Raw genomic sequence first — 25,624 nt, forward strand, 5'->3', positions numbered from 1 at the left:
GGGCAGCGTTGGAGCGCAGGACGCTTCCATGCCTCACCCCTCACCCCTCAGAGATGCGAGCTCCTCCCCTTCCTGAGACCATGCAGGGATGTGACAGTCTTGGGGGCGTCCCTGTACCCCAGAGCCAGCGCAAGCCCACGCCCATCATGCACCAAGCCTGCATCCTGGCATATCCACGATTCAGTCAAATACCCACTGAAAATAAAGTCAAATAAATTACTTTTTTTTTTTAGAGACAGGGTCTTGCTCCGCTGCCAGGCTGGAGTGAGTGCCACAGTCACAGCTCACTGCAGCCTCCAACTCCTGGGCTCAAATGATCCTCCCACCTCAGCCTCCCAAAGTGCTGGGATCACAAGCACGTACCACCACACTCAACTCAAATTACTTTTGAAAAAATAAAAAGTATGTCTTTTAAATGAAAATTAGCTAAAAGAAAAAATGTTTAAAGCCTGAGAAGAATATGTTTAGGTGCTCTCAAGTGATGTATTAGGTAATTTTCCAGGGATTATATCTTCACATATATTCTCTAATACAGAAAACTGTAACTTCAAACCCCCACCCACGTGAACACGATCTCAGTTACGCCCGGGGTGGAGGCTCATGGCAGATGCATTCACATCACTGAGAGCCCAGGGCTGGCGTGGCTTGGAGAAAAGCGTGCAAGCAATTAGTAATTCAAAAGCAAATCTAAAACTGGATGGGTGCTGCAGTTTAAACTTCTCTCCCCTACAAAACGAGTGTTGAAATCTAATTGCCAACATGATGGTCTTAGAGGTGAGGCCCTTACGAGGTGATTAGGCCAGGAGGGCCCCACACGCATGGCTGGGTTTAACGCTTAGTGAAAGGGCTTTGGGGAGTGGGCCCTCCTGCCTCTGCCACGGGAGGACCCAGCCGGCCTCCCCTCCCGCTCCCCTCTGGGGAACTCCATGTGCAAGGCACCCTCTCGGAAGGAGAGAACGGCCTTGCCAGAACCCAAGCCTGCAGCGCCCTGAGGGCAGGCTTCCACCGATCTGCGGGCTACACAGGACCCAGGTGTTCTGGGACGGCCTAGCCCAGGCTGAAACCACAGAGGAACAAGGTCCCGAAGGAAAGGGCTTGCTGCTGCTGAACCCTGAACTGTTCGAACCACCCAAAAACTGAAATTTAAATTGACAAATTTTTATTTACATTTCACTAGCTTTCAAAATTTGATTGTTTTTATTTGTAAAAATTGACAATCCTTTAAGACAAGCTATCCTTGCCATTGACGCAGCATTCTCAATAAACATCCATGCTAAGAAGCCGGCAGTTACAGTAAATCAGCCTGGAATGCACGGTTGTGACACGGCACCCACCATCTCTGAGACTAACCAGGGCCCGCGGCTGAGTGCTGTCCCAGTCAGCGCTCCCGGTCAGGAGACAGACGGGCTCCTGCCAGGCCCAGACACCACCACCCTCGGGGCCACGCCAGAGGCGCCAGGCTCTCAGCATGCTGGGCCCCAGGGGAGCACAGCCTGAGGCCGAGGTGGCAGAAGTCAGACCAGGCAGGGGCTCCAGGGGGGCCCGGGACCCCCGGACACCTTCCAGGAGGCCCAGAGCAGTGACCCAGCCCCCGAACAGCCACAGCTACCACAGAACACCAGTTCCTGCAAATCAGCACAGCTTAGCAACTGTCATAAACACGGTTAGACAAATGCTTGCATTTTGCTGGAGCATTAAAATGGAAAACTTTGCCAATTTTTATGGATTAATACTGAAGATTATAGTTTGATTTTATTTGTTTGCCCCAAAAGCTCTTAAGTACTTTTCCTCTTTAGGAAATAATTTGAAAAATCTAACGCAAACACACACACCACACAGAAACACCCGTTTGTTTCACAGACCTGGATCCTCGTGTGCTACAGCAACAGGTGCGCCTACGAACGAAAACGCATGGCACTTACTGAGGCGGAAGCAGAGGAACGCGTGACCAGAACGTGCAAGTCAGAAACGAAGAGGAGTGCCGGCCCCGACAATCCTGAAACTCCTGCGTCTCCACAACACCATCTGCCCTGTGTGCTACAGGTCCTGCCTCCCACGGGCTTTAGCAGCAATTTTTAAAGGAGACAAAACAAGCACGACAGGCACCACCCCAAAGACAGCCGAGAAACATGCTGCACAGCTAAGAGGGGCCACGCGAGGCAGAGACAAGGCCGGGCCGGAGACTCCCGCGGAGTCGGTCGACAGTCACAGGACCACGCAGCAGGCCCCTCGTGGAGGCCCATGGCTGGTGGCCGGGGCGGCCATCAGCGTGAAAGGGGCATGAACGCGTCCCCAGGTGGGAGCGCAGAACTACGAGGACAGGGCGAAGGGAAGGAACGGAGAACAGAGTGAGAAACCGAGGCAGGTTAAAAATGTCAGAGTGGGAACAAACCAAGAGGACCCCAGAGAAATGACGAGAATGTCCCAGTGACAGAACAAAGTGAAGGGGGGACACTGGCCTAAGACCAGGAAGGGCCCCGTGAGACCCACTCCTGCCACACCAGGCATCTGCCCCTGCGGGAACACATTGTAAACCCCAGCTGCAGCCCTGGCACCCATGAGCCCAGCCCTGCCAGGGGCACCAGCTGTGGGTGCCCAGGGCCTACGTCCACCCGCCACGGCCCCCTGCTAGGTCAGGCCTCGCTGCAGGGGACCAGAGACAGGCGTGGGAAGCAGCCGCGGCCCCAGCTCCGTGAGCAGAGCCCAGGTGCACTGGTGCCTCACGAGGCCACCGAGCGGCAGGGCCGGTCCCACATCTGTCGCAAGTGCCAGCTCTGAAGAGGCGAACAGGCTGGAAGTCCAAGTGTTCACAGCAGCAAGGCGCTGGGTGGTCTCCACCAACGGGGTGCTCGGCTGCCCACGGGCCGAGATGCGATGCCGGGCCCTGCACAGGGAAGGTCGTCCGCTGGGAAGGGGCGGTCCATTAGGAGTGTCCCACAAGGACAGAAAAGGGTGAGCGGAGAGAAGCATCTGGAGAAACAACAGCCGACAAAACAAGATACCAGAGCTCGGACTCAACGAGTGCGGCGTGGAGAGCTCGCCCCGGACAGTGCCGGGCACAGCATAGGAGGGGATGTCGAGGACACCCACAAAGAGCCAAAGGCGCAAGGAAAGGACGGCTCACAGCCCGGAAGCGTTCAGGGCAAAGAAACAGAATCTAGCGCTGTGTGTCCAGCCACAGCTTCCCGGAAGGATCCTGGTAAACTAAGGAGACTTTCTGGCGCTCACAGCCACAGACGGGTTTCCCCAAACGGCCCCTCTGGAAGCACCATGTCCACAGGGCACGTGCCAGCACCTGCACATGGTGGGCAGACACTGCGGGCAGAACCGCATGTGGCAGAGGGAGGTGAGGGGGACGCCAGGTGGGCATGGGACAAGGAAAACACAGAAACGGGCAAGAGCAGATCCGAGGGCCGTAGCACCGTGGACAGAACGTGGCTGAAAGGACAAGAAGACACTAGTGGACGGGCTTTCTAAAAAGTCAATACAGCATCCATGAGAGACACAATTAAAGGTATAAAGACTGAAGACAAAGGGACGAAGAAAGATACACAAGGGAAAAGAGCCAGGCCAATGTTTCAACAGAAATTTACATCAAAACCTGACAGCAGGACAGGGGGCATCGCAGAGACAGAAGAGGGAGCGAGGGCAGCGCCTGGGGCCGAGCTCCAGTGCCCGTGGACAGAAACAAGGACTTCACCACAGGACACCCCTCGGGTTACAGAAATCACAGCTTGGGGGACCCGAACATCAACGCAAGCGCCACAGGCCGGGACCAGCAGGTGATGTAAAGACACCAACCCGCCTCCTGCAGGAAGGTGACAGGCGCTCGTACCACCAGCCCCGGCGCAGGAAGTAGCAGCGAGGAACAGCAAAGCAGTGATCGGTGAAACAGGACAGAGAGAGGAAGAAGACTAACAAAACCAACAGCTAGTTGTTTAATAAAAGAGAAAATCAAAAAGAATAAAGAACTTCTGAAAAGAAAAATGGGGTTTTTCTGCATCGGTTGGGTGGTGCACGCAGCGAGCGAGGCTCTGACACACAGCACGGGCTCCCTAGGACTTCCTGCTCCACGGACCACGCTAAAGGCGACAGAAACGCACAGCCCCTCCCACGCTGGCGGGGGAAACAGCAGGCCGTGCACGCGCCAGCCTGGGAGAAGCCTCTGTGCAAACACGGTCACCTTCAAACTCAGCATTTTAAGCTTCTTATGTTTTGACCATTTTCATTTTAAATATTTTTAAGACTAAAATATCTAAAAGTCTGAAGATATACAGATTACTTTTGCTAAAACTGTATGTTTTCCTAATTAGGGTTAGCATCAGGCCCCTTGTTTTTGTAAATAAAATTTGAAAGTGGCCTCGCTCAGGGTATCGGCCATTTGTCCCCCGCGACTGGTGGTGTTGTCGCACCTGCTCCACCCCCAGGTTCTGTCTACCTCGCGGTGCAAACCAGGACAGTCGCCGCCTCTAAGAAGGCAGCAGACGAGCGGGCGAGAGGGCGCGTGGTCCAGCACGACCTCCCCAAAGCCCAGTGTCTCACACAAAAGATCCCTTCTGAAGAGTGTCTTTGTTTTTGCATTTTTACCCTCTGGGAACGTCGCACTTCCGCAGAAGTTGGGGATCGGCCGCTGCCGTGCCCCTGCGGACGCGGGCTCCTCACCTGCCTCTCGCTCTTCTGCTTCCCCCGCAGCAGCTTCCTTCTGGCTCCACAGGAGGGCGTATTCCTCCCTCAGCGACGCCTGCTCCCCGGCCGCCTGCGTGAGCTGCTGCCTCAGGCCCTCCAGCTCCAAGACGAGCTGCCGCTCAGACTCCTCCTTCCGGCCCAGCGCCTCCTGCAGATCCGCCTTCTCCACCTTCAGTCCCTCCAGGATGCCTGAAGGGGAGACCAGCGAGACAGAGGTGACTCCCAGAGCAGCAGGAGGCGAAAGGCTGTGGTCCTGCAGGGGGCAGGCGTCTGCCCAGGGACCCGGGGCTGAGCCACTGGAGGAGCAGACGCAGGCCTGACCCCAGCGGAGGGGGAGACCCAGACAAGGCCAGACCTGTGTGGAGCTATGTCAGCGACCTTACAGCGCCGGTGGCCGCCCGAGCCCTGCCTGCCACAGAGCCCCGAGGGGAAATCCCAGGTAAGGTGCCCGCCCAGAACCTGAGGGTCACGAGTAGCATTGAGGGTGCCTGCTTGGGAGGACCCAGCCACCACTCCCCTGGCCGGTGGACGCGTGCACCCACCCTGCCACGTGTGACACCCGGGGCCCGTCTGCGCCCATAGCAGCACTGACTCCCCAGAGCCACCCCTTCCTCCCAATTGCGACTGTTCCACTGCAGGAAATCTCTGCTGCCTCACGCTGTCCGCATTATTTTATGTTTACATTTTGCTTTTTAGATCCCATTCCAGGCACCTGGAGCCCAGCAGCTGCCGCTCACCCTCAGCCGTGTGCAGCTCCAGCTCCAGCCCGGCCTTGGCGGCGCTCTGCTCCTCCAAGCACGCCAGCAACTCCTTGTGCTTCCTAACGACCTGCGCCGTCTCCTCATTTTTACAACTGAATTCTTTTTCAAAACGAGAATGGATTTGTTGTGCTTCCTCCAGCTGTTAAAACACATTTGAAAATCAGAACTGCGTGTCAAAAATAACCAAAGCTTGTAGAGATGTCAACAGAACTCTCCTTCCAGCCCCAGGCTCCTTGGGCCATCCCCACAGGTGAGGCCAGGGCAAGGCGACGGGGCCAGAGGGGCCTCGGCCACCCTACGGATGCCACGGGCCACGGCGAGCAGAGGCCCTGTCCCTCCTGGGCCTTCTCCTCCCAGCACGAGCCCAGTCAGGGCTTCTAGGCTGAGAGGTCAGGTCAACCTGAGAACTCAGGACATCGACGCCCAGCCGTCCCCACAGATGCCCTAGCACCTGCCTGGGCCTCCCTCGGCCTCCCACCAGTTGGCGCTTGGCGTCCAGACCCAGCCTCTCGGGAAACCTGCCGGCTCCTCCTTGACAATGGCCCCTCGGCTGCCCCCCTCACGCTGAGCCGTCACCTTCTCCAGAACACCCCCACCTGTAGCAAGGGCGGCCCTGCCCAGCCCCCTCTGATCCTCCCACGCTGGATTCAGGCAGGCCAGGTCCCCAGCAGAGGGGCCTCCCAAGCTCCTCACATGACACACCCCATGTGGGGCAGGGCCTCCAGGCGCGAGCTGGCTCGGACGTCCCAGACACGGCCCTGCCCGTGACGCCTCGGAGAGGTCTGCTTGCGTTTGATTACACGGGAGACAGAGGCGTCAGTTCCTTGTCAGATCTGCCCAACGTGACCTTCCTCAGGAGAGAGGAAGGCACGGAGGGACACTTGGGAGCACAGGCGGTGGCAGGAGGCAGGGGCTCCAGGCTCCGCTCCCAGAGGGGCGCGTCTGCCAACCCGAGGAGGAAAAACCCACTCAGGTGTTTCTGAGAACTGGACTGCAGCGCTTCACATAAAAATGCTTATTTTTAACTAGGCTGACTTTGGAAAGAAGACTCTCTCGTTGCTTTCCACATATTCCTATTTAACATCTTTTTTAATTGTTTGAAATGTTCTAAAAAAGTTAACAAATATAATACCCTTTCTTAGTGAGAATCTCTAAATATGAAAACGCTCAACGAGGAATCGCAATTGCGCACAAAATGAAGGAAAAGCAGATTTGCGTACTATTTGAATCACACAAACTGAGGCTCTAATTCTGTTCACAGCGAGCTCCCTTCCTCAAGAATTCTGGTTCAGAAAAGGCCCTATTTAGGGAAAAAGACATATCTATCAGAAGATAGTCGGCAGGAACAGAAGGTCAAAATCGATGCCAAGGGAGGTGAACGAGCTCCCCAGAAACGTGGCGCTTCTGTCCCCAGATGCCTCAGGGGGAGGCAACAGAGGGTTCCGGGAGCCAGGTCCACACTCCCAGCTGCACGGCTGGGGTGAGCCCTGAACATCGCATGGGCAGCCAGCAGCGTGCGTGGCCGTCGCGACAAGGCCGGCGTCCACCACGCCCGTTAAGTCATCAACTATTTGGTCCGTTCACCTCTCCACATGCCTCCGGCCTCACCTGCCTGGTGGAGTCCAGCACCATCTCCAGGAGGCCGTCCACAGCGAGGCCCAGGCTCCGGTAGACTCTCCTGACTGTCTGCTCACACCCCAGCGCGCTGTCGGGGCTCATCAGGAAGCTCTCGCGTACGTGACTGCTGACCTCGGCCGCGGAGGACATCTCCGCACACTCAGACACGGTCCTGTCCACCTCCAGCAGGGCCGCGTCAGACCACGTCTCGTCAAGTGTTGGAGCTACAAATGGAGCACACAGACATGAACACACACTGCAGAGTGAGCAAGCCGCATGCCATGACAGCGTTAGCCAGGAACGACAAACCCCCGCAGGAATAAGGGGCCCCTCCTGAGCAGGGCACAGCAGTGCCTGTGGCAAGCCCTCCGTGGACGGTCCTCAGCCTTCTCTAGGGGTTGGCGGGAACCGTGACCAGCTACAAACACGTTCTAACGACCCTCTGGGTTCCGTGACCTGTTCTCACGTGGATTTGGCTCTCAGGCCAGCAGGGCTTGTAGCCAGAACCCCGAAACTTTCGACTAATGACGGGACCTTTCTGAGTTTTCCCAGAAGTGGCGGAATCTCTGCGGGACAAGGAGCTGAGGCTCTGCAGGCCCTGGACACACCCCCAACACTGAGACTTGCCATCCCCCGCAGCCTGCCCCCACGTCCGCGGCAACTCCTTCAAAAGCCCATATTCTCCTTTAGTCAGGGAGACGGATTTGAGGCTGATTCCTCATTCTCCCAATAGATAACTTTCATATTTTAAAAATTCCTTTCTTCCTAGGCAATCCCTGGCTCAACAACTGGCTCTTTGTGCGGTGAGCAGCTGGACCCAGGCAGAAACCCCTCTGCGGTTTTGACAACAGAAAGAGCATCCCCAGTGTGGCTGCCCCTGACTGAGCACCAAACCCCTGCAGGGGCTGCAGGCACAGGGCAGGGGGCCTGGCACACTCACCTGCTGGCAGGGCCTGGCCCGCACCTGTGGCACCTGCATCGTCCAGGCAGAGCCCCACACGCTCTCCAATCTGGCTCCTCAGGGCGACGGCTGCCTTCAGGGTCTCTCCAAACAAGGCCAGCAGCCTCTTCAGGGCGTCCTGGAGAGCCCGCCTAGCACGGGAAAGTCCAGTTACACATGCCTGTGGGAAGCCCTCCCCTGGACAAGGCACGGAGCCGCCACTGGCCAGAGGCCCACGAGGGATGCAAGAGCACCTGCCGAGCACATGGAGACCCTGAGCACGCAGGGCCGGAGACATGGACCCTCGGGAAGCTGTGACAAGCAGGAGCCCTTTGGGGCTGGCTCCAGTGGTGCTAGAAGGCAGCAGAACTCCCTGCTGCTGCTTGTTATTTTTAAAAGACGCTGTCTTAGTAACTTAAGCGTGTCCTGGGGGCTGCGTCCAGCCGGCCGGTGTGCTCTGGGGCACCCAGAGCCTGAGCTCATCGGCTCCTCTGGGGCCTTCTGCTCGGCTCTCTCGGAACACGGGCTGCACAACTCTGTCGTTTCACAAGATGTTTGTCCAGAAATCCAGAGTCACGCTAACACACTCGTGCACACGAAAGCTCAGCTGAACTGGGCCCCCTGCAGCGCAGCCCTGACGAGGAAGCACGTCTGCCCCACCTCTCTGGCATTGTACGAATGTAAAGAGTTTGAATGTCTTCTGGTCTTTCTGGTCCCAGAATCAGAAGTCCCCTGCACCTGGCCCTCTGCATGTTCTGGAGCCACCTGCCCTGCCGGGACGCCTCTGTCCAAGGCTTGGTGACTCCACTGAGGACAACCTGCTGTGCAGCCCACGTGGCCCATCCCTCCCTCCTACTCACCCCTCTGCTGGTGGCCAGGAGCCAAACCCCAGACCCTGCTAGCCAGCCCCATCTGGGCAGACACGGGGCAGGGGCCCAATGGAGAACGTGCCCTGGCCATGACGCCTGCTCTCCAGCGCCGTGCACAACACCTGCAGGCCCCCGGCATCCCCATGCCCAGGGCCACTGGAACCGCCACGTCCCACAGTGACTCAGGACACTCAAGGCATCTACAGACAAGTGCTAGAAAATGCATGGGAGATCTTCACGAGGAAAGCGTGAAGCTTTATGAAAAGAATGAAAAGACCTATACAGAGACCTTTGCATGAGGACCAGAAACCGCAGCATGATAAAGATGCTGACGCCCCACAAACTAAGCTGGGGACTGAGTGAGTCTCATTACCTCCGACCTGGTTTCTCACCACCTTGATGGCTGCACACGCGGGGCAGGTGCCTCCAGCCGCTGTGGTTGGGGGGAAATCGAGCCCACCAGGTCCAGGACTTAGAACAAGCAAAGCCAGGAGATACTGGGGTGGAGACAAGCTGACAAAAATAGCAGAAGGAGTCCAGAGAAAGACCTGCCCCAGCAACCCCACCTGCAGGGAGGACAGGCACACCTGGGGAGGACAGGCGCACCTGGGGAGGATAGGCGCATCTGGGCAGGACAGGCACACCTGGGGGAAACTGTGGTTTCCAACATGGAGCTGAACCAACTGCTCTGCCAGACAGGTAAAAACAAGAGAATCTCCTGACATCAGACACAAATAAACAACTGCAGAGTTCCAGGCACCTCTGGACATGCCCAGAAAGCAAAGCTGCAAAACGCGGCAACACGGGAGGACCCTGCATGGGTCGAGTAGGAAACTGCTGTCTTAATAAGACCCCACAGGACAAAGGAACAGCTGGGTCCACAATGCAGCATCGAACCGCAGGGGAGGGTGCCCAGGACCAGCCCCTGGACACGCAGAAGCTCACACTCCCTGGGGGAGACTGGGCCCCTGCAAAAAAGGCCTGGGCTGCGCAGCTCCCAGAGAGACAGCGTGGCAGCGTGGTGAGCAAACGCCCATGCCAGTCTGGGAGCGCCCGTCAGCAGGTCCCCATGCACAGGTGACCCCCCCAGACGTGCATGGGTGCGTGCAGGACACAGGGCGTCCTCCAGTGGGGCTGCGACACCCACACGTGAGTCTCCACAGCGGAGAAACGAAGGGACCGGGCTACAGCCACCTCATGGGCCAGTCTCAGACACATGGCAGGTCACAGGGGACGTGTGCCACACGACAGGCGCACAGAGCCCACCGGCGGGCAGCTGCCTTTCTGTGAGCTGCGCACCCGCGCCTCTGTGCTGGGATGAAGACACGTCGTGGGGACACCAACACCAGGGAGGGGGAGGTTCAAGCGGCAGTGAGGACTGCAGAGCGGCATCGTGGCTGACAAGGACACGGACCTTTCGCTCTGGGACAGGTCGACGTCAGCCTTGAGCATGGAGATGAGGTTCTCGCCCTCCTGGTTCTCCCTTTCACGCCTTTGCTGCAGCGTCTCCAGTTCAGAACGGCTCTCTTCCACCTTGTGGCTTAAGGATAAAACTTGTTCTTCCAGCTGTTGAGAAAAAGTTTTCAAGCTTTAGTTAAAAATAGGCCAGGTGTAGTGTCGCACACCTGTGGTCCCAGCTACTCGGGAGGCCAAGACAGGAGGATCACTTGAGCCCCGGAGTCTGAGGCTGCTGTAAGATTTGATGACACCACCGCACTCCAGCCTGGGTGACAGAGCGAGACTCTGTCTCTAAAAAAAACAAAAACAAAACACACACACAAACAATTCACTTAAAAATAAATGGCTGTAGGGACTTTCAACATAACTTTTATCATTGCAGACAGTTCCCAACTTTAAACGGTTTGACTTAAAACTTTTCAACTTTACAATGGTTCGTACGTGCGCTCCTCAACTTTCGATATTTTCACCTTGTGAGTCTGCACATCCATTAAGAATATGGAGAAAAGTGAACAAGGTGGTGATTAAAGATAAAAATTATTAATGTGGTTTTTCCTCCGTTATTCGTCACTTACAAAAAAGGAATGAACAACCCCAGCCGATACCTGCCACCAGGGGAGGACGGGGCAGACTCACCAGAGACTTGTCTCACCAATAATAATTCAAAATAAAATCACTGTATCTGGTCACTACAGCAAACACCAGCTGCCAGGCAGACAAAGACCTTCCTACCCATTTCTCTCTAAGGACAGAATGAACCGACGCCTGCGGTGTCCTGGCAGCACCAGCCGACCCACGAGCTCCCCAAATCTGCTGCGGCAGCGCGCGGGCATGGTCACACCCTCCTCGGGGACCACGGCTGGGGCAGCACAAGGACGGGGACGGAGAAGCCCCACGCCACGACCCTGCCGGCTCGCTCTCTCCAGGACGAGCGGGAGCCACCGCGCGGGGTGGGAGGACAGACGAGAACGTTGGACAGTGCAAGAAGACAACACGCCAGAGGAGAGTGTGAGTTTGCAATCGGTTCATTACAGGGAACAGTAGACAACTGTGAACACAGCTTCAATGGTGTCCTCAGAGGAAAAACAGAAAAAAATACAGATTCTACAAAACCACTGGCTAACTCAGACTAAGACACACAGGCTGGGAAAATTAAAGGAAATGGAATAAATAGGGAATTTCCAGTTTCAAGATGGCAAATAATGACCAAAAGAGACACAGAACATGAACAGTCTATCCCAAAATGCTGCAGCACACGGACGGCCCTGTGGCTGGGGCCCAGTGGGGGCCACCGCGACAGCCGACTCTGCTCAGAGAGCCCCTGGGAGCGCTGACACCTGGCTGGCCCTGTGCCCGCCTGCTGCACATGCAGAACACCACGGCCTGGCCACGTGGGTGACAGCAGCTGCACGGGCCGCGCCCACCAGGCCACTCCCCTCCCGCATCCCTCCCGCAAGCCGTTACCCCACTTCTCAAAGGTAAATTGCTATATCAACTTTACAATTTCTTAATTCAGAATTTAACATTTCTTTTTAACTGTGCTAATTCTTTCATCAGAACTGATATTGTTTTTGTTGGTACTTACGTTATAAAACTGCATGGGTTTGAGCGGGATACTTTTAACTTTGTTGAGCCCACGAACCATGTTATTTTTTGTGTTTTTTACAGAATAAGAAGCTTTTTAGGAATGCGTTTATTGTATCATAGAAGAACTGTCTGTTACGTTGAAGAAAACATCCAAGGAACACTTGGAAAGGCCCTTCTCCCTCGCAGAATGCCCGCCGGGCCTCCGCGAGGCTGCCGCGCCCCTGCCCGGCACCCTCCTCACCCCGGGCTCCTGCCCCGCACAGGAGGGCTTCTGCCTGCTGCCCTGGCCCTTTGGGAGAGAGCAGTCCACGTCCTACCACAACACTCTGCCGCTCCATCGTCATGGAGCTTTGGGAAATTCACAGAACCTCTCCCGCACCTCAGCATCTGAGGCGTCTGTACGATGGGCAGGAGAGAACTGCACAGAATGAGGAAGCCGCAGCGCTCAGCACGGCACCCTGCACGCGCCACCTCCAGTTACTGCACTAGAAAGCGCCCATCCAGCGGCGCTGCATGACGTCAGGTCACAGCGCTGGCACTCCTCTGACGGACCTGCACAGTGGGCTTCTCTACAAACGGTAGGGACACACATCTGCACCTTCAAAGTGACACAGGACAAGTTACCAACAAAAACCAAACGACCTGATTCAAAATGGGCAAAGGACTTGAACGGACGTTTCTCCAAAGATGATACACAAGTGGCCAATAAGCGCTTGAAAGATGTTCGACGTCACTAATCATGAGGGAAATGCAAACCAAAACCACGAGATACCACCTCACACCCCCAGGACGGCTACCACCATAAAAACAACAACAAATGTTGGTGAGGACGTGGAGAAACTGGACCCTTGCGCAGTCACTGTGGAAACCGGTTTGGTGGCTCTTCAAACAGTTAAAACACAGAGTTGCTATATGGTCCGGCAATTCCATTCCTAGCCACACACCAAAAAAAATTAAAAGCAGCAATCAAACAGATACTTGTACAGAAGTTCCGTAGCTGCATTATGCGCAGTATCTAAAAGGTGGAAATGACCTCAGTGTCCACCAACAGATGAGAGATAAACAAAACGTGGGTCTGTGCACACCAGGGAACATCACTCAGCCATGACATGGAATGAAATTCCAGCGCAGGCTGCAGCCTGGAGGAACCTTAGGGACATTACGCTCAGGGAAGCGAGACAGTCACAAGAAGACAAGGCCTGTGTGATTCCACTCACAGGAGGCCCCGGAATAGCCAAGACCTGGAGACGGAAAGCAGAACGGTGGGTGCCAGGCCAGGGAGAGGGAAGAGTGGGCAATTCTCGTTTAACAGGGACAGGGTTTCAGTGACACCGTGAACATACTTCATGACACTGAATGTACACCTGAAAATGGTCACATGATAAATTTTATGTCATACATCGCTCACCATCAAAACAGCAATAATGAAGAAAAGGCATGGTGCACGTACCTGCTGGATTTGGTCGTCCTTCTCCTGAAGCTGCAGGGACCAAGATTCCTTCTCCTTTCGGCAGAGAGCCTGCGCCTGCTCGCCCTCAAGTCCACAGGTCTCCTGTTTTGCATGCAGAGCAGCTTTCTTTTCACTTTCAAATTCACCCTGTACACATTAACAATAACAAAAACACCATTAGGCTAGACAATTACGCTTATTCCATTTCTCTGTTGTGAGCTAGAATTGAGCACATTCAGCAGATATCCACAGAGTCCCACTCACACCAAGAGCAGGGATAACACAGACCGAGGCTGCTGACTGCGGCGAACGCGCTTCAGGTGAGCTTACTGGAGAATGGGGGAGAAATTCTCCTTCTGGGGGGCAGCACACCAAATGGGGCAGCAGCTTGCACTGGCGACAGCTCTGTGTGATGAACAGCTGGCTACCTCTCCCAAACAGTGACTGGGGTCATCTCCAATAGACTAAGAAATTCACCATTGTCAGGGAATCATGACCACGAAAATCCAGGATTTTTAGAAACCTGGGTTCCTTCAGTTTTAAAAGATAAACCCTCTTTCTCCGTCAGAACAAGCAGCCTTGGGGTGACTGGACTCGCCCAATCCCACCCTTCCTCTCCAATCTCCGCGGCAGCCCTGAAAACCAGTAGCCACTGGTGGGGGACAGAATGGGCTCGGAGCACCCCCATTCTCAGGGCTGGTCTTCCGCAACCTGAGCAGGAGTTTGCTGCGCACCAACAGCTCTGTCTCCAGCTGCTATGCTGAAGACGATCCGTGGCAGCTGTTCGACACCACAGCTGCCTGCGATGGAGACGCCAGCGGGGACTACTCAGAGCCGACCAAAAACCTTAAAAAGAAACATCAGAGAATGAGATGTCCACAGGGGGCTTTGAAAAGCTCCAGCATATTCTGGGGATCCGGAAGGCACAAGCGTGTGCAGGGCAGCGTCCATGCCAGGAGAGACCTGCGGAGGCCCCGGCTCCCGCTTCGGCTGACCCTGCTGCTCTGCGCGAGCAGGAAGCGAGGGCCAACGCGGGGCTGCAAACCGCCTGCTGGGGCACTGAGGGCAGCCCCCACAGACACAGCCCCTGGGGAAGAAATAAAAGTGATAAAATAGAACTAGCTGGATACTCGGGAGCTGAAAAGCACAATTACTGAAGAGAAAACTTCACTGGGGGGCTCCACAGCAGATTCAAGCAGGCAGAAGAAAGAATCGGCAAACGTGAGGACAGGTCAGGTAACATTATCCAGACTGGGGGTGGAAAGAAAAACGAAGAAAAGCAAGTAGAGCCTCTGAGGCCTGTGGGGCGCCCTCCAGCCAACCCACACACATGACACGGGAGCCCCTCAGGGAGAGGAGAGCAGGAAAGGGGAAGAAAGAATGCTTGAAGATAGAATGGCCCAAAATGCCTCAAATTTGATGGAGAAAAATTAATCTATGCATACAAGAAGCCCAATGAACTCAAAGTAGGAAAAACTCAAAGAAAGAGATCCTGAAACCTATGCGCATCATGACCAAACTTTTGAAAGACAGAATCTTAAGAGCAGCGATTCACCCACCGGACCCTCGGTGGGGCCGACAGCCGACTTGCGTCAGAAGCCAGAGCCGAGGCAGGGGGGCAGCACGTCCAAAGGACTGAACAAAAAGACTGAGCACCAGGAATTCTATTTCCAGGACATTATCTTTCAAAACTGAAAAGGAGGCCAGGTGTGGTGGCTCACATCTGTAATTGCAGCACTTTAGGAGGCCAACGCGGGAGGATCACTTGAGGCCAGGAGTTCAAGACCAGCCTGGGTAACATATCGAGACCCTGTCCCCACAAAAAAAAAAGTTTAAAAACGTTTTTTAAATGAAGGCAAAATTAAGACAGTCCCAAAAAAACAAAAACTAAAAAAATTTATCACTAGCAAGCCTGTCCTATAAGAAATACTAAAGGGGGCCGGGCGTGGTGGCTCACGCCTGTAATCCTAGCACTCTGGGAGGCCGAGGCGGGCGGATTGTTTGAGCTCAGGAGTTCGAGACCAGCCTGAGCAAGAGCGAGACCCCGTCTCTACTAAAAAAAATAGAAAGAAATTAATCAGACAACTAAAAATATACACGAAAAATTAGCCGGGCATGGTGGCGCATGCCTGTAGTCCCAGCTACTCGGGGGGCTGAGGCAGGAGGATTGCTTGAGCCCAGGAGCTTGAGGTTGCTGTGAGCTAGGCTGACGCCACGGCACTCACTCTAGCCCAGGCAAAAGAGTGAGACTCTGTCTCAAAAAAAAAAAAGTACTAAAGGGAGTCCTTCAGGCTGAAATAAAACGACCCTAGGTAGTAACCTGAATCCACCGGAAGATGTAAGAGTACCAATAAAGGTAACTGCACAGATAAATATATAAGACAAAATAATTGTGGTTTGTGTAACTCTTTTTTCTCCTATCTGATTTAAAAGACAACTACATAAAGTGAAGAGCATAAAATATACAAAGATGTACTTTGAATGACAATATTAGCACAAAGGAGGGAGGAGGGAATGAAGCTATATAGGCAAATTGCTTTGTAAACGATCAAAAAACTAAGTTGGGGCCAGGCACAGTGGCCACACCTGTAACCACAATGCTTTAGGAGGCCGAGGTGGAGGACGCTTGAGCACAGGAGGACTTCAAGGGTGCAGTGAGCTGTGATCACACCCCTGCACTCCAGGCTGGGTGACAGAGCAACACCCTGTCCCTAAAACATAAATTAAAATAAAATTAATTTGGTATTAATCTAAACCAGACTGTTATATTTACTGTAATGCCTGGGGCAAGCACTAAAAAAAAACTCTCAAAAAAATAAATAGTAGTCCCTCCTGATTTGTAGTTTCATTTCGACACCCAGGAAAAGGCAACCCCACAATGCCCACGATAAATCACGATTAATAGCAGAGCTGGAAACCGCAGTGGGGGGGCTCCCTGGGCCAGACCCACGTGGCGCCCTCAGCATCCACCTGCAGGTCCCCGGCAGCCCTGTGCTCACCCAGCCAAGAAATGACGTGGCCAGAGTTCGGAGGCTCACATCAGTGGTTCTTTGAAAACTTTTCTGAACCACAGGGTAGTTTCTTCAGGCAAAAATATTTCACAGAAGCCTAATACACTCCCCGCACTCAGGAGCACAGCCCAGCGGGCCATGGCCACCTCTCTTCCTCTGTGACCTCTGAGCCTTACCAGGCCAATGAGGGGCGGAGGGCAGGCGTACGCAGAACCGAGCCAGGAACGGCCGGCGTGGCCGTTGCTGCATCCCTTCCTGTTTGGGCCCCAGAGGCCCCCAGCAGACAGCATCAGGCCCCGTCTGCAGCTGGGAGCTCAGCTCATCACGTTCCTCAACCTTCACTTTGTTTCAGGAAGAGTTTTAAGGCAGTTCGTGGAGATACAACGTGCACCGAGAAGGCTTGAGTGTGCCAGGATGGCAGCCGGCATGCAGGGTCTCGAGCACCCTCTCGTGCCCCGTGGGGGCCGCCCTGACCTTTCGCCCGAGGGTGGCAGGGACTCGAGGCCCTGTTCTGTCAGGAGCGGCCCTGCATCAGGAGGGCAGCTGGCGCCCAATCTCACAGGCCCAGGCCCTCCAGGACAGCTGGGCAGCTGGCAGGAGCGTGTGTCCCTGGGCCACCCTCAGCCTCCGAGGAGGTTCTACCCCTGCACCCCACAGGGCTCCTTCACCGACAGTCATGTCTGTTCCCACCCTGAAGTAAAACTGTTTCGGTTACCATGTTCTAAATGGTAATGGCAATACAGAAAAGGTGTTTTTAAAAAGTTATTCTCCGGTTTTCCTAAAAACGCACAGTTCAATCATTAAGGAAACATGACATATATGCCTGGAGAAGACAGAAAGTGGGACTGTGCAAAGAAGACTGGCGTGAGGGTGAAAATACGTCCAACGGATAACGACGTAAAGATACTCGGACTACATCTAAGCCAACCACAGGTTCTCGCAACATTTTCAAATATTAAGCTATGAATACATTTGGTTTTCTTATCTAAGAAAAGATAAAATCGCCTTGAGCAACCAATGCTGGTCATATCACAACCTACTTCTGCGTCCCAGAACTCTGCTTAGTGTTGCCAGAGCGGGGGAGACTTCTCAATGGGATACATATTTCGATCAAAAAGAAATCGAGCTTACGTTTTCAGAGAGCTTTTCGCACAACCAAACTCCAAAGGGCAGTCGCCTGGGAAGTAATTCAATCGCCTCACGAGCGAGTGTCCAATGAGCCTGCTGACCAGCAACTCTGCTTTTCAAACAGGTGCAGCGATACTTGAGGCCAGATGAAGTGCGGCCACAGAGGAGGAACAGTGTGTCCCTCCTATTTCGGGACAATGACCCGGCTGGCCTCACGTGACCCGGTCTGCAGGGCAGAGCCTGAGGCCAGGCTGAGAGGAGCGGCCTCCACCCAGGAAGCAGCCCAGCAACAAGCCTGAGGGCCGTGGGCTGTGGGCACGCTCACGGGGAACGAGGGGCCAAACAACAGCACAGGAAGAGGATTTTAAAAGGTCCGGTGCAGAGGAGGCCCCGTGTGGATCCCGATTTGAACAACCAGTCAGGAAGAAGTGGCGCCTGGGCTGGGTATGTGATGAAACAAAGGAATCGCTGCTGGTTTTTTGGTTAAAACAGATCATAGTTGTGTTATCCTGGGGGAAAAACACCTTCCTTACAGACACTGACCTACTCATAGATGAGAACACGTGGTGTCTGGGATTTACTCTAAACACCTGGGAGGAAGGGGCCGGCGCGCTAAGTGTGCCCACCAGACAGTGGGACCAGGGGTTATGAAATTAGTCTACTTCTACACGTGCTGAAATCTTCCCCAACAAAAAATTAACCTAAAATAAAACAGCACATCCCACCGCCCCAAGCCTAATTGGTTTTTCCTGTGAAATCGGCTAGACAGAAACAGTCATGTAAAAGAGTATCTAACACGCACATCCTCAGTAGCAACGTACATGGACAACTTCCTCAAGCGAACTTGCACCACACTAGAAAACTACTTCAAAGACACCCCAGGGCACTCAGGTCACAGTCACCACAGAAGAATTAAGTGCTAAGCAAGAACATAAGACACAGCTTCAAAACGTAAACAGCTCTCTGTGTTACGAACAGATGAAATGGGCAAGAGAAACACACCGACGACTGGGCAGATTTCTTTAGCGACAGTCCTCTGAAAAGGGAGACGACAGAATCTGATTGTTCCAGAGAAGACAGAGGCCTAGAGCACCCTCAGCATGTCGCGGGTCTCAGGGCATCACGAGCCCACCCAGAGCTGTTCCTGCAAACCCGTCTGCGAACCACCCCAGGGCTGAGGCTTCTGCCCCACAGGTAAACTCCAGCCTCCGGGCCTGGAGAAGAGGGCAGCCTTCTCAGGGGACTCACAGGGAACCCACCCTCCAGCCAACGCAGAAGTAGTAGGAACGTCAGTGTTAAGAGCCACCTGGACTTGGAGGTCCTCAGCCCTAAGGTTCTCCAGCTCTGGCCACCTGGCCCCTGTGACGGCCCCTCAGGGCTGCCCTTCAAGGGTCCCAGGAGACCAGGGAGCAATCCCAGAGAACGCCAGCTCCCTCAAACACGGGATAAATCTCATTTTTATGCTTCCCTTTGTTTCTGTAATCTCCTCTAATTCTCATTCTAGGAACTTCCATGTGAATAAACAGTTTAATTTCAGCAATCAGTCATATGTCACATGCAACTGAGAGCAGTAACTGTGAATCTAGTAAATTGAGGTGAACGCAAGAGCCTTATTTTATGGGTTGAAATGAGATATTAGTATGTACTTATTTAAAACACCCCCTACAAATAGTACTTACAAAAACTAATCATCTCAATAGATTTGCACACAGTGCTTCGAATAAAATACAATTATCTATGAAGAGACACAGACTCTTACCCTCCCTCCCAGAAAGACGGGAAGACACTCAGGCCTCTGGGGCGTCCAGCCAGAGTCCTCTGATGGACCCAAGGACGCTCCTGCCTTTGAGGGTGGGATGCAGAACCAAGTGTGTGCCTGCGTCTGCACAGGCTGTGTGTGCTGCGTGTCTGTGTGTGCATGCATTCACGTGTTGTTAAGCGTGGGTGGGTGGGCAGATGCATGCATGGAGACCCTGCTGGAGGAGCCCCATCCACACAGCGTGAGGGCTGGGGACAAGGGCCCTGACCTCAGGGCCAAGAGCAGCTCCAACTGCTTTGCTGACTTTGTTTGACATAATCTGACATAAGTGCTAACAAATATTCTGATGTACCAGATTTAAAAAGTCTGGAAGAAACCACACTCGGCGTAGATCTGCGAAAGGATCTAGGTGTGCTCTGTGTCAACACAAGTGACCACCAGGCTATGCTCATCGTTCTCGTGGGGATGGTGCCTCCAGCTCAGCCTCAGCCTCCACAGGCCACCGTCAACCACGCCCCAGTGCCCAGCAGACACCCTTACCCTGAGCCACGCCTGAGAGGAGCCCGGGGCCTCCCCCTCCCCACCCGTGCCTCCTGGGCTGTGTCCCAGGCCACCAAACCAGCACCACTGCTCCATGGACCACCTCTGCCTGCAACGCAAGGCCAGGGCCTCCCTCCCAAGGCCCCTCCCACAGGCACCTGCCTCTGTTTCTGTCCCATGGGGCCGGGCACTTTGCACAGCCCTCCCCCCACGGAGCTGAGCACAGACCCACAGCACCCACGACCTGCAGCTACCGAGGGTGCCTGCAAGCGTCGTAGCACCGGGGAGGCTCAGAGGGCAAGGGAGCCGGGAGGCAGCCCTGTGAGCGTCGCTTACCCAACAGCCCGCCCCACTCTGCTCACTGCCTCTGCGTCTCAGCCGCGCACACATCTCCAGGCTCCTGTGGGACCCTGGCACCCACCCTGCCCCGGACCACGATCCTCTCGTCCTCCAGCAGGCAGCATGGCGGTCAGCTCCTCCTGTCCAGAGAGCGTCCCACGGCGCTGTCCACAGGGCGCTGCGGCCCCACAACATACGACGTCTGTGAGGAGTTAACCCTTCTACACGCTTCCTACAACTAAGCTTTCCACTACTGAAGTTAAACCACGGCTTAAAACACATTTCATGTGTGAAATGCATGTTCCTCCTTCTTGAATATTCTACTAAAGTTCACTTTCTTTAAGCCAGAGAAACTAAGAAAACATAATTTAAATCCACAGGTTGGGTACAAGTGTTATTCTCCACAGAGCGTTGGCCTGTGAAGCTGGGATCAAGAGGAAACTGAGCTGACATCTTCGCGTCATCCTTCAAAGCAGTGGGACCCACCCATCGGAGGGTGCCGCCCAGCAGTGTCAGATCCCTCTCTAAATTCAGCCCAGAAAGACAAGGCTCTATTCTCTCTCAGGAAGCATGTCCCAAGCCAGGCGTGGTGGTGGCGCCTGTAGTCCCAGCGACTCAGGAGGCTGAGGCAGGGGATGGCTTGAGCCCAGGAGTCTGAGGTCGCAGTGAGCTGTGATGACATCACTGCACTCCAGCCTGGGCCACAGAGTGAGCTCGTCTCAAAAAAAAACAGGCACATCCCCTCACACCTGCCCTGACACAGGACAGCCACTTCCCACTGTGGCGTCAGCTCCGGATCACCCCCGTCGACCCCTCCTGCAGGGGCAGGCCTGGCCCTCCCCGTGGCTCTGGGGCAGCCCCATCCACTTTGAGGAGAGAAAATTCCAGAAACGTGAGTGAAGGCAGAGGATGTGTGAAGTGTGCGTGATGGGACAGGCCCTGCGTCAGGAGAGCGTGGCCTGTGCACGGGTCCCAGACACGGGGCCTTCGCAGGCGGCTCGGACCCTCGGCAGTGAAACTCCTTTCATGCTAACAACTAAAAGTGCTGCCAAACAGTCCAGGCCGCTCTTTAAATGTGACGCTAGGGTCTAATTTCGAGAAACATCAACAGAGAAGACCAAGGCTGTGTACACAGCACAAGAATCAGATCCACCAACTGCAGAGGAGCAGGTCGGCCCTGAGCCACGGGGAAGCCTCACACACACCTGTATCTAGGATCAGAGGCCAGAGCCTTTATTAAGCAGTCTGTGACCAAAATAATCTTCAGAACATACTATTCTGAGCCCACCCCACAGTGAAACCGAACATCACCACTGACACAAGACACACAGACACACCCATGTGGACGCACACGCATGCACACACGAGGGGGTACTGGCGGTGCCTCACCTGGTGCGTCTGGCACGCTCCCGGCAGCCCTGGGGCCACGGCATCCAGGCTGGCAACATGCCCAGTGCTCGTGTCAGCTCTTGGCCCGTCCTGCGCAGACTGAAGTTCCTTGTCATGTCTCAGCTTCAGTTTCTCCAACTCCTGAGACAAGATCGTTTGGTGAACAGCGTCCTTCCTCTGCAGCTGTTCCACGAAGTCGGCCTGTAAGTGCGCGACGGCCCGCCTGTGCTCATCCCGCACCGTCTGAATCTCGGCCAGGCAGCAGGACTGCATGGAGTCCAGGCTGGACCGATGTCTCGCTTCCAAAGCATGGATTTCAGCAGCATGTTTCGTCTGCAATTCAGCCACGCGAGCATCCAGCAGAGCCCGCCGTTCACTCTCTAAGGAGGCTGCCAGCTCGCAGAGCTCAGCCTGGTGTCTGGCCTCCAGCTCCCGTGACACGGCCTGGAGCTGCTGCTGGTGTCTCTCCTGGAGCAGCTCTAGCTCGTGGGCATGCTTCTCCTGGGCCTCCTGCAGGACGGCATCTTGCTCCGCATTGAATTTCTCTGTGATCTCTTTACGTTCTTCTAAAAACCTGAGGTGACATTCAAAGTGAACATGGAACAGCAAAACACAGCCACGAAGCACCCACTCCTGCACAGGCCAAGCCGCATCCCCCACAGGAAGCTCCACATCAACCGCTCTGGTCCTGCTGCGTTCAACTGTCCTCGCTCCCTCTCCTTCTGCCACAAGCAGTCTGAGACCTGCACCTCCAGCAACGGGGGAGAGTGGAGGGACCCCATGAAGCCACAGGACCTCAGGGGCCAGAGCCTTAGTCACCAGGTCACCAACTGGAGGGAAGACTCGGCGCCCACAGCAAGAAACCACGAGCACAGCCTGGCCACTCACTCACACGGGGCACCAGCCCAGGTCCCGACGGAGGGAACCCAGGCAACCTCTGCACCTCCACGGCAGGGCAGTCGAAGAACCCCTGACTGCAAACTAAAGAGAACCGCAGGAGGTGTGGGGGCAAGACAGGGCAGGCAGTGAGAATCCTAAGGACCAGAATCCCACCAGGAACCAGCAAGAGGCCGGTACTGGGAGAGTCCAGGTAAAGTGCTGAGTTCTCTGCTGGGCACGCGAGATGCGTTATTGCTGTGCTTTGTTAAGTTCACACAAATAACAAGAGGCACCATCCACCAAGCCTGTAAAAGTGTTTTCCACAGATCATCCACGTAGCCTTTATCACACGGTGAGAGCGCTGAGGTCTCGTGCCCACGTTTATGCAGCTCAGACGTGGTGGGTGTGGATCTGGACACGAGCTCTGCAGCCCCAGAGCAGAGCTCGTGTGTGTCACTGTGGTGCAGGGGAGAGGCGGGGTGGGGCAGACGAAAGACAGAACCAACAACAGGTCCAAAGACCCCACGACAAGGACGCCTCCAGCCACCACAGCCATGGACTTATGAACTAAAAATCTTAAGCCCCCAGCTGACTGAATGGACCCCCTCCTGGCCAAGGGGACCCCAGAAATACCTTAAAGCTGAGTCGCTGGCCATGAGAAGGGAGCTTAGAACTGCCTCGTCATGCCCCTCCCTTCATGGAGATGGCCTTTGTGACTCATCAACAGGCCTAACGCTAACTCTGATTAACTTAAAACATTCCAAGTCTTTAGACAAAGCTTCATTTCTTTAACCAACTACAAATCAAAGACTCTTTAAACCCACCTGTAACCTGCAATCCCCGCTTTACCATGTCGCACCTTTTTGGGCCAAACCAATGCACACCTTCCATGTACTGACTCAGGGTCTCACGTGCAGTTCCCGTCTCCGTGAATGTGTAAAACCAAACTGTCCCCTGGCTGCCGGGGGCACGGCTCTCAGGGCCTCGTGAGGCCGAGTGCTCTCGGAGGGGCCCACACACTCGGCTCACAGTAAACCTCTGTAAACTACTTTACAGAGTTTGGGTCTTTTTTTGTTAATAGAACGAGGCTCACGAAAGGAGGCAAACAACCGGACCGTGCTCTAAATCTACTTAAAACTTCAGGGAAGTATGTATATCTTATAAAAAAAAATGCTTATTTAAAAAATTACGTTTAAGGGCCGGGCATGGTGGCTCACGCCTGTAATCCTAGCACTCTGGGAGGCCGAGGCAGGTGGATCACTCAAGGTCAGGAGTTCAAGACCAGCCTGAGCAAGAGCGAGACCCCGTCTCTACTAAAAAAAAAAGAAAGAAATGATCTGGACGACTAAAAATAGATACATAAAAAATTAGCCGGGCATGGTGGCGCATGCCTGTAGTCCCAGCTACTAGGGAGGCTGAGGCAGAAGGATCGCTTGAGCCCAGGAGTTTGAGGTTGCTGTGAGCTAGGCTTACACCACGGCACTCTAGCCCGGGCAACAGAGCAAGACTCTGTCTCAAAAAAAAAAATAAAAAAAAAAAACAAAAATTATGTTTAAGTTTTAAAAAAACACAAAAACACTTACGTGGATAAACTGCATGTCTGTATAATACCTCATAAATGAGGTTCAAGGTTCTGCTACTGGAATTTTAAAGAACGTCCATGAGGTAGCAGATGGGGCACGCTCACACCCAGGGAGGTGGTTCCGCGGGGTTTGGGTGGGGTTACCGCCAGCACGTCTCTGCTACAAACACAGAGCCGTCCTGTGGTGATTTCAGGGTGCAAACTCAGCACCTCACACCCCGCTCTGCCACCTGCCAGGCTTCTCCGCCCACCTGGAACCCACAGTGTGTCCCCCAGGCCTGCTCTGGGCCCTTGGCCGGAACCTGAGGTCGGGTCTGACGGGACCAGCAGACGGCTGTGCACCCAGCCTGCGGCCACCACGCCACTCACCTGTTCCGGGCCAGCATCAGCTGCAGGGTGCAGTCCTCCTGCACCCGGAGGGCACGCTCCCCGTCCCCCAAGGGTGGCTCCCGCCCACACCGGTTGCACAGCGGAGCCTCTTCGGCGGCCAGCCCCTGCTCCAGCTGCTGCAGGCGGCCCTGTTGCTCGGTCAGGGACCGCTCCAGGTCCAGGATCTGTGCGGCCTGCTGGTCCTGAAGCTGCCTCATTTCTTTTTCCCGAAGCTGAAACTTGTTTACTACTGACTGCTTCTCAGACTCAGCCTTTCCCCTCAGTTCAAGAAGCATCAGCGTCAACTTCTCTTCAGCTTCTCTCTTTAGATCCTCACTTAGAACTTTCCACTCGGCTTCTTTTTTTTTCAATTCCTGTTTCATTAGCTGATTCTTCTCCTTAGTTTTATTTAGTTCTTCCTGGTGGACTTCCACTAAATTATGCTTTACCTACAGATATCATAATTTTATTCAAGGGGAAAGAAATTAAAGGAAAAGATTATTGAAAGCAATGATCCAAATCCATCTCTGAAGACAAAGAAACATCCCAACGTACAGACATTATGCTGAACGCTGCAATGGGAATGTTTCTTATGTTGTCGAGAATGGAAGAAACCTAAAATAAACAAATTTCAAACTAAATAAAATAAAACTCAATAAACCCTACATAAAATGCTTTCCAAATCTTGGCAGCTAGAAGTGACTGTTCTTTGTCTCGGGCACTGGTGGGCCTTGGCGCAAACCAACGTGTGAGAACACGCGCACGCTGGCAGGGCAGAGACAGGCCAAAGGCCTTCTTTTTCGGGACTGACACCAGAGTGGAGAAAATTCAGCCGCACCCAGGTCTCTGCCCCAGGAACGCCAGATGCTGCGGAAAGAGCAGGACGATCAGCAGCAAGGCCGACGCCCAAGAAACGAGGACAACAAACGGTGGACGAGCTCAACTCTCCTGAGACTTGCACAGTCCACATTCCAGGATACAGGAAGAACTTGAGCAAGAGGCTGATAAACTAAGACTAGTAACGGTAAAGGTATCCTGTGGAAAAGGAGATGAAAGAGAAAGCAAAAGACAGGCGAGCATCCTGATTTTCAAGGAGAAAGTAGGTCAAGAAATTTCTCAACATTATCAGTACCAAACAAAACAAAGGTATAGGGCGGATTGTTTGAGCTCAGGAGTTCGAAACCAACCTGAGCAAGAGCGAGACCCCGTCTCTACGAAAAATAGAAAGAAATTAATTGGACAACTAAAAATATATAGAAA

The 25,624-nt window shown here is 54.2% G+C and overlaps 1 protein-coding gene across 1 annotated transcript in view; it reads right to left on the minus strand.

The window, feature by feature from the left end:
• The window catches only part of PCNT (pericentrin), a 104,333-nt gene that overhangs the window by 42,179 nt on the left and 36,530 nt on the right, over positions 1-25,624 (minus strand). Inside the window, exons 13-20 of the mRNA XM_012652714.1 lie at positions 24,365-24,813; positions 21,535-22,108; positions 13,369-13,515; positions 10,288-10,439; positions 8,005-8,156; positions 7,056-7,288; positions 5,424-5,586; positions 4,663-4,875 (exon numbers count right to left, since the gene is read on the minus strand). Of these exons, the coding sequence (XP_012508168.1) occupies positions 4,663-4,875; positions 5,424-5,586; positions 7,056-7,288; positions 8,005-8,156; positions 10,288-10,439; positions 13,369-13,515; positions 21,535-22,108; positions 24,365-24,813 (2,083 nt within the window). The remainder of the gene's footprint in view (positions 1-4,662; positions 4,876-5,423; positions 5,587-7,055; positions 7,289-8,004; positions 8,157-10,287; positions 10,440-13,368; positions 13,516-21,534; positions 22,109-24,364; positions 24,814-25,624) is intronic.

This window comes from Propithecus coquereli, unplaced genomic scaffold (genome assembly GCF_000956105.1).
Source record: "Propithecus coquereli isolate 6110/MARCELLA unplaced genomic scaffold, Pcoq_1.0 Scaffold399, whole genome shotgun sequence".
Lineage (NCBI taxonomy): Eukaryota > Metazoa > Chordata > Mammalia > Primates > Indriidae > Propithecus > Propithecus coquereli.